The sequence below is a fragment of the Oratosquilla oratoria genome, chromosome 40, assembly GCF_046742065.1.
Source record: "Oratosquilla oratoria isolate Oo_2021 chromosome 40, ASM4674206v1, whole genome shotgun sequence".
NCBI lineage: Eukaryota > Metazoa > Arthropoda > Malacostraca > Stomatopoda > Squillidae > Oratosquilla > Oratosquilla oratoria.
This window is the reverse complement of record NC_134816.1, coordinates 7,895,576-7,905,575: the sequence shown is the minus strand read 5'-3', so window position 1 is coordinate 7,905,575 and position 10,000 is coordinate 7,895,576. Positions and strand designations below refer to the sequence as shown.

General features: G+C 35.8%; 1 protein-coding gene across 8 annotated transcripts in view; it reads right to left on the bottom strand.

The window, feature by feature from the left end:
* Positions 1 to 10,000, bottom strand: part of LOC143020629 (monocarboxylate transporter 9) — a 541,387-nt gene that overhangs the window by 200,239 nt on the left and 331,148 nt on the right. For all 8 annotated transcript variants that reach the window (XM_076177112.1, XM_076177115.1, XM_076177114.1 and 5 more), the window contains one exon: positions 5,230 to 5,373. In XM_076177112.1, coding sequence (XP_076033227.1) covers positions 5,230 to 5,373 — 144 coding nt within the window. The remainder of the gene's footprint in view (positions 1 to 5,229; positions 5,374 to 10,000) is intronic.

The window sequence follows — 10,000 nt, the reverse complement described above, 5'->3', positions numbered from 1 at the left end:
AATGGAGTAGGAAGTGAGAGATGGAATTCAACATTAAGAAATGTAGCATAATGGAATTTGGAAGAAGCAAAAAAAAAAAAAAAAGAATAGTGGGATCACATAAATTGAGAGAGGAAGAGATTAAAAAATGTAGAAAATGAGAAGGACCTGGAAGTCATTATTATGAATAATATGTCCCCTGAGAAACAGATATACAATTTTTTTTTTTGAGAAACTTATTATCTAATAAGAACAATCAAAGTGGCATTTACATACCTGGACGAAGAAACAGTAAAGAAAATACTAGTCACTTTGGTAAGAACAAGATTGGATTATGGAGCGACGACTTGGTCACCAAGTGCAAAAAAAAAAATGTATAACAAAACTTGAAAAAATACAAAGAGCAATTACGAAATTGGCACCAACACTCTCAAAGCTATCATATGAAGACAGAGTAGCAAAACTTGAGCTATAGACATTAAAGCAAAGAAGAGAGAGAGAGGAGACTTGATAACTATTTATAGAATCATGAAAGGCATAGAAACTATTGATAGAGAGGAGATAATAAAATGGGATAGTAGAGATACAAGAGTACACGGAAAGAATAACAAGAAAGACAGTTATAGAAGAGACCTGAAAAAGAACAGCTTTCTCCACAGGGTAAAAGACGTCTGGAACAAGTTAGATGAAAATATGGTGTTTGCAAAAACGAGATATGAAGACGGGACTAGGTAAATACACCCACCCACACGCACGCACACACACACACACACACACACACACACACACACACACACACACACACACACACACACACACACACACACACACACACACACACACACACACACAAACACACACACACACACAAACACACACACACGCACACTCACACACACACACACACACACACACACACACACACACACACACACACACACACACACACACACACACACACACACACACACACACACACACACACACACACACACACACACACATATATATATATATATATATATATATATACATACACACACACACACACACACACACACACACACACTTCAACGAACGGACGGCTTAGAAGACGTTCTGAAGAAAATTGAAGTTTCGTGGATCCCAACGCAAAGAGAAGTGCCTATTGTATTTACAGGGTGGGGGGAAATTGCTCGTGGGGTAGTAGGAAAGTAGGGAAAGAGGAGAAGGGGAGGGATTGCTGAGGGAAATGGAAGGAAATGAGGAAGGAGAGGACTTGGCCCAGGCAGACAGGCGAAAGGTAAACAAACGGCCCCCCAACCTGCTGAGCGACGATGAAATGCCTAATAAAAATGTAAAGATTAGAAGTATAGATAAGAGCAATACAGTAGAAAGTGATGAGAATATTTTCCAGGGATTTAAAGAGGGTGGGGGGGACCCCCCCCCCCCGACTGACAAGACTAGAAGAGAAGGTCGATAAGATGATCGAGGACTTGGAGCGTAGGTTCGGTCATGTTAACAACATTATACGGAGAGTTGAAAAATTGGAAGAACTAGAGAGGGCGAACAAAAACTTAACTAAGGAAATTGAAGAATTAAAAAAACAGTTAAAAGAAGTAAAATATGAGAATAAAGTCTTAAAGGAGAATAATAAGGAGAACAAGGAGGGTTGAAAAAAAATCCAAGAAAATAGCAAAGTTGCATTCACTGACATAATCAGACAGCAAATGAATGAACAAACTGAAAACTCAGTTATTAAAGTGATGAGACAGAAGGAGAATATAATAAGAGACTTAGCAGACAGAAAGAAATGTATTATTATATTAGGAATGGAAGAGAAACATAACCCAGATAGAACCACAAGAATCAAAGAGGAAAATGAAAAAGTAAGAAATTTACTAGAATTAGTTCAGGAAGATGAACCTGAAATAATGAAACAAATCGAAGAGAAATTCAGGCTCGGGAAATATAGTACAGACAAAACCAGACCAATTAAGATTAAATTCAGGTCACAAACTACGGCTGAGAATATCTTATCTAAAACAGGGAAACTAGCAACAAGTGAACAATATAAAAAGGTATGGATAAAAAGGGAAATGAATAAAGAGGAAAGAGAGGAAGAAAAACAGAAAAGACTTGAAGCTAAGGAAAAAAAACGAGATAAGAACGGAGTCAGAAAAAGAGAGATTCTATTGGAGAATAGTGAATATGAAACTAAATAAAGTCGACATACAAGAGAAAAACAAAAGGGAAACAGAGAACACAATGGAAGTGGCAGAAAACTAGGAGTGTCTTACACAAATATAGATGGATTAATAACAGAATTGAATGAGTTGAATGATTATTTGAAAGAAAAAGAACCAGGCATAATGGGAATTGTAGAAACAAAATTAAAAGGTCCACTACCACCCAACAGTGTAGGACATGATGCATATAATTATTGGATTAGAAACAGAGTGAAAAAGGAAGGGGGTGGAGTTATGTTCCTGACTAAGAAGGATATAAACGTGAAGGGTGTCACATATGGAAAGAATACAGTAGAGATGATAATGATGGAAGTAGAAGACAGAGATAAGAAGAGCAGAAAGTTTGTGATAAATTATGTGCCCCCGAAAACAGCCTCATGGGAAGAGAGTGAACATAAAAGTATGTTAGAGGACACAAAGATAACATTAAACAAGATAATGGAAGAGGGAGGAAAAATAGTTATGATGGGCGACTTTAATTGCAAAGAAATCTGCTGGGAAGAAATGACAGTAAAGGGTGGAGACGGCTCATGGGGAAACGCTGTACTTGAGATGGTTACTGACCATACAATGACACAATGGATACAGGAGAACACCAGGTATAGAAATGAAGAAGAGCCATCGAGACTAGACCTAATAATTACATCCGAACCTAGAATAGTGGACAAAATTGAATATAAAACACCAATAAGTAAAAGTGACCACATATTGATTGAACTGGAACTTAATGAAGAAAAATATATGAAAAGAAATGAACAATATAGAAAAGGAAGAATGATGTATGAAAAAACAAACTTTGATAAAATAAGAGAATTCTTTCAAAAGGAAAACTGGGAAGAAATATACAAAGAAGAAACAACAGTAGAAGAGAAATGGAATATTTTGACAAAAATTTACAAAAAAGGAGTGGAAAAGTATGTCCCAAGACAAAAACAAGAAAAAGAATATGTAAAATACTGGTACAACAAAAGTTGTAGGGAGTTAAAAGACAAAAGAGACAAAGCCTGGACCAGATGGAAAAAAGACAGAAGACCTGAAAATTGGAAAATATATACCTGTTATAGAAATGAATATGTACAAACGTGCAGAGAGGAAAAGAGAAAATATGAAAAAGATGTCATAGAAAAGTGTAAAGATCAACCAAAACTATTCTACAGATTTGTAAACAAACAAGACTTGGAGAAATTAAGACAAGAGGGAGTTGAATACACTGAGGAAATGGAAATGGCGGAAATTATGAACAAACATTTTAAATCAGTGTTTACAAGGGAGAACATACAACCTGAAGAGAACGAATGGAAAGAGAAAGTCCCCCGTATGGAAGAAATAGAAGTAACAAAGAATAAAATATTAACACACTTGAGTAATCTTGATGTCAGAAAATCGCATGGACCAGATGAAATAGCAAACTGGATACTGAAAGAATGCAGGAATGAACTGGCAGACAAAATACATAGCATACTAAATAGTTCCTTGAAAGAAGGAAAAGTTCCAGAAGATTGGAAAAAAGCAAATATAGTACCTATATATAAAGGAGGAAATAAAGAAGAACCTACCAACTATAGACCAGTCTCTCTAACAAGTACAATAGCAAAAATTTGTGAAAGAATTATGAAAAGTAGATGGGTAAAATATTTAGAAAAAAACAAAGTGTTAAATCCAAGGCAATTTGGATTCAGACAAGGACGATCATGCGTCACCAATTTAATATGTTTCTATTCAAGGCTAATAGATATAATACAAGAAAAAGATGGATGGGCGGACTGTGCATTTTTAGACCTAAAGAAAGCTTTTGACAAAGTACCACATAAGAAGTTGCTTAAGAAATTAGAAACTGAAGGAGGAATACAGGGCAAACTACTAAATTGGATGGAAGACTTTTTGCAAGAAAGAAAAATGAGAGTAGTGATAAGAAACCAGCACTCAAAATGGGATGAAGTAATAAGCGGTGTTCCGCAGGGAACGATTCTGGCCCCAATAATGTTTGCTATATATATTAATGATATGGATGAAGGAATTGAAAGCTTTATGAGCTTCTTTGCAGATGATGCAAAACTACTGAAAAGAGTGAACACGGAAGAAGATTGTGAATCACTACAAAGAGATCTAAATATAGTACAGGAATGGAGTAGGAAGTGGGAGGTGGAGTTCAATACAAAAAAGTGTAGTATAATGGAATTTGGAAAAAGCAAAAACAGGATAACAAGAGCATATAAATTGGGAGAAGAAGGAATAAAAAAAGTAGAAAATGAGAAGGACCTGGGAGTCATTGTTATGAATAATATGTCACCTGAGAAACATATAAATAAGATTTTTGGAGAAACTTATAATTTAATAAGAACAATCAAAGTTGCATTTACATACCTGGATGAAGAAATGGTGAAGAAAATCCTAATCACCCTGATAAGACCAATATTGGAATATGCAGCAACGATATGGTCACCAAGTACAAAAAAATGTATAAAAAAACTTGAAAGAATACAAAGAGCAATTACAAAATTGGCACCAACACTCTCAAAACTATCATATGAAGAGAGACTAGAAAAACTTGAACTACAGACACTAGAGCAAAGAAGAGAGAGAGGAGATTTGATAACTATTTACAGAATCATGAAAGGCATAGAAATTACTGATAGAGAGAATCTGATAAAATGGGATGACAGAAATACTAGAGGACACGGAAAGAAAATAAAAAAAGACAGCTATAGAAGAGATTTGAAAAAGAACAGCTTTCCTCACAGAGTAATAGACAGTTGGAACAAGTTAGATGAGAAAGTGGTGTGTGCAAAAACAATACATGAATTTAAAAATAGTTTAGATAAAATGAGATATGAAGACGGGACCCCACGAGCATAGCTCCCCTTCCCGTAAAATACAACTAGGTAAATACAACTAGGTAAATACACACACACACACACACACACACACATATATATATATATATATATATATATATATATATATATATATATATATATATATATAAATATATTCCTCTTTTGAGCCCAAGGCATTATCTTACCTCCAACAATGCCGAAGGAGATGTAGAGGAAATAAATGTTAGGTGCGAAGTAGGAGGCTCCGAATGCGAGTGCCCCCAAAATGGCACCCAGGATGCAAACTACCCTGAAGCCGTAGGCATTAGCCAGCCCTGACACAAAAGGACCTGCGGAGATAAAAATTATAACATTAATGAAAATATTTATGACAATAATATGGGAACAACAAAAATAATAGTAATAACAATAACCGCAACATCAACAATGGAAATAAAGATCTAGATAATAACAATAATTTTGATAATAGTAACAATAAAAATTATACATACATACATACATACACACACACATACATACATACATACATACATACATACATACATACATACATACATACATACATACATACATACATACATACATATATACATACATATACCAATGGATTTTCCCCCTTACATGGGAGGTACCCGAAGTTAAAGTCATAAATCCACTTCCACCCATTTCATCCCCACATTCTCCATTCTCATTCACCCCCTCCTGGATGACGGGTCATCCCTGCATCTCGCTCACTGCCCTGGGTCACAAACAATGTAGCAAGACACAACACATCCCCAGTAAGCCGCTTCATTTAATGGGCGATCCCCCCGCCTCCATCCCCTCATGCAGAAAAATAGAGGACGGGGAGAAATCTCTTCGGGCTGTGTCAAAGTATCATTCACGCATACTACCCCACCCCCACCCCCACCCCCCACCCACAACCATATACACCCATTCTCCATTTACCCCTGTCTTCTGTCTTCTCACTTATTCTTCAACAGACATTTCCCTCTTTCCCAATGCCCCTTTTACCCCATCCATTCATCTCATCCTTGGTCGCCCTCTAATGTTCACTCCTTCCACCTCTGCCTTACACACCTCTTTTAATAATATTTCTTCACTCATTATTTCCATGTTTCCAAACCATCCCAATACTCCTTCATCAACCCTATTTCCCAACTCCTTTTCCACTCCCGCTCTTCTCATCACTTCCTCGTTTCTCACTCTACCCAGCCTAATAATCACTAAAAAAAAAGCATATTCCAAATGTGGACGAACTAACGATTTATATAGCTTGATAATGAGCGATGGACTTTTGAAGTCAAAAGATCGCGCAATCAGTCCTAGAATCTTATTTGCTTCCTGGATGATTTCGGCGAGTTACTGATAATTACCCCGAGATCCTTCTCACTATCCACTTTTGTTGACGAATTTCCAAATAACTTGTAATCGTACTTATTGTTATTTTTACCTATGTGCATTACCTAACATTACTTGTGTTAAATTTTATTAGCCACTTTTCAGACCATTGCTGTAATTTATCTGAATCTTCTTGAATATCGAATTGGTTAAAGTGATCATATGCCATTCCGCACAGTTTTGTATCATCAGCAAATTTGGAAACAGTAGATTTTAGTCCGTGGTCTATACCATTTATATATATTATGAATAGAAGTGGCCCAAGAACGGAACCCTGAAGAACTCCACTTGTAACATTTTTCCATCCAGAAGTTTCTCCATTTAAAACAATTCTCTGTTTTCGATCATTCAACCAATTACTAGTCCAACTTGATAGGTTACCACTTATTCCGTGTAAAGGTAATTTAGTAAGTATTATTTCGTGGGGGACGGTATCAAAAGTATTTGTAAAATCTAGATATATTAAATCTATATTTATTCTTTTGTCATAATTCGAGATGACTGTGTTGTAGAATTCGAGTAAATTAGTCACGCAAGAACGTTTCCGTCTGAAACCATGCTGGCTATCATTTATCAAACGGTTACTTTCTAATTGATGTTCGACAGTATCTCTGATGATAGTTTCCATAATTTTTCCCTACGATTAAAGTCAAAATTATAGGCATGTAGTTATTTGGTTTCTTTTTTCACCTTTTTGAATATGGGAGTAACGTTGGATAGCTTTCATTCTCTTGGGACATCTCTGGATATGATGGATTTCTTGAACATTTCTAATGGAACAACAATCTCATTTTTCATTTTCTTTAATATTCTTGGATGCCAACCGTCAGGCCCTGGTGTTTTATTAACTTTGAATTTGTCTATACACCTTTTACTTTTTCTTTTGTTATATTTACCGTGGTGAGTAATTTTACCCTAGTCTTTTTACAGGTTTCAGTTTGGAGTTCACTTTGAAGTTTTTTGTTTACGAATACTGAGCTAAAATAATTTTTTTAAATATCACACATTCCTTCATTTGAATATTCAAGTTGACCGTCAGCAGATAATAGTGGACCAATGTGATTCCTAACAGCCTTTTTATCTCGAATGTAACTATAGAATTCTTTGGGATTCTTTTTGGATTTATCAGCGATATTCATTTCGTATTGTCATTTTTTTTCTTTGTTAAATCTCTCTGTATTAATACATAACTTTGATAGTCATTAGATGCACCCGAGCACTTGTATTTCTTATAAGCCTGTCTCTTTTTAGCAATACTTTTTTCAGTTTCTTTGTCAAGCCATTTTGGGCGAGCCTGAATCATCTTAGTAAGTTTATTTTGAAATATTTCCCGCATCTGATCTACAGGTCTTTCGCTTAATTTTGCCTGCCAATCTGTAAGCTGAAGCTCCTGACGTAGTCCTATGAAGTGAGCTTTACTGAAATCGGGTATTTTAGAAACACAAGTATCTATTCTGAAATATTTTAGTAGTTTGAATCTAAGTTGTGATCGCTATTTGCAACCGTTTCACCGACTTCTACATCGGTTATCATGCTTTCGCGGCTAGTGATCTATAGATCTAGAAAGTTTTTATGTCTTGTGGGCTCTTTTACAAGCTGAACTAAGTGATTGTCACCGAGAAAATCAATCAAGCGACTACCTATATGGCCATGTTCAAGGGTCATCCTATCAATGTCAGTAAAATTGAAATCACACCATTATCAATAAATCCCGGTTGCAGAAACTAGACAGTTCTTGAAATAACATTTGTCGTCTGCTAATGATAATGTCTTTGGCCTATATATTACACCTAGATTCATTTTTGTCCGTTTGTTTGGGTTAATTCTACCCACAAACTATCATATGCATCCTGTTTCACCTTCTCTAAAACACAAGCATCAACATTGCTTTTAACGTACAACAGAACACCACCACCTTTCTTGTGATTTCTATCCTGATGAAAGTGTTTAATTCCCGCAACATTAAACTCAGCTTCAAACTCTTTACCATTTAACCATGTCTCGGTTATTCCTATCATATCGAGATTTTCGTTTATGACATACGCCTGTATTTCTACTACACTCTCCCTTGTCCCCTTTTCCCTTGTAAAGTGGAACCATAATGGTACTCCTCCATTCCTCCAGCACTCTACCCTCTTCTAGACAAACATTAAATAACCTCACCAGTCCACCGTCACTGTACCTCCATTTTTTTAGACACTCCTCATGATACCCATCTAACCCAGGTGCCAAAGGATTACAAAGGATGAGAATGCCGACAGGAGACCTCTTGGTTCATAACTAGGTCGGATGAAAAAAATTATAATAATGATAACTAAATAAACAAATAAAATTATAACATAAATAATAATGAACAGAATAAATAAATGCATAGGTATAGTTAAATAATAAACAAATAGGAAAATAGTAAATAACAATAAATTGACAGTTAACTAACAATAAATGAAAATCATGTAAATAACAATAAACAGACAAATAATAACAAATAAACAAATAACATACAATAAATGGCAGGCATTACAGCATCTTGCTTAGGTGTTTATCTAAACGAATCTTAAAGCTTCGAACTGAACTACATTGTACTGCCTCTGCAGGAAGTTTATTCCATTCATTAACTACACGATAGGCAAAGTTGTTTCTAACCACTTCCAAATTAAATCTATTACCTGCTCTCATGATTTTAATAATTGCTTTCACTTCATCTTTTCTTATTACTGCTCCATTTTCCTCACTCATCACTGTCCTTTTCTTAGCGCATTCAACTACAACTACTTCCCTATCCCCCTTCACATTTAGTAAATCCCTAAAATGCCCTGCCCATCTTCCTCTTACTGCAACCTCTTCCATTATCATCTCTCCATCTGCACCTTTTATCTTTTCTTCTTTACTTGATTCGCCTCCCCTTCCTCCCTTAATTTCCTTCGAAAACATATTTTTATTATTTTCAATATTTTCAATTATGCACTTGCTCCATTTCACATCTGCTCTACTTTTTGCCTTCTTTACCTTATGCTTTACGTCTCTTCTTTTTTCTTTGTACTTCTCACATGAGTCCCTCGTCCTACTTTGTGACCAATATATAAATGCCTATTGTTTCTTCTCTTCTACAATCTTCTTTACTTCATCATCCCACTACTCACTACCCTTTCTTCTGTTTCCTCCCATCCTCCTTCTTCCACACACCATCTTTGCACACCTTGTGACTCCCTCCTTGAACTATCCCCATTCCTCCTCCACTCTTACTTCTACTCTTCTCCTTCTTCTACTCTTCTTCTTCTACTACTCTTACTTCTCTTCTATTCTTACTTCTCTCTCTCCGACGCCTCTCTCAGGTTCTTTTTGTACTCCTCCTTTTCTTTCTCATTGAAATAGTTTACTCTAAGCACCTCCCTACCTTCTGTCTTTTTCTTCTTATACCATCTATCCTTCACTCTAATCTTACCTTCCACCAAAAAATTATCTCATATTCCACCACTCCTCCTTAGAACATGTACATCCAAAAATCTTCCCATTCTTCTCCTGGTTACCACTATAGAGTCCATTAAAGCCCCATCT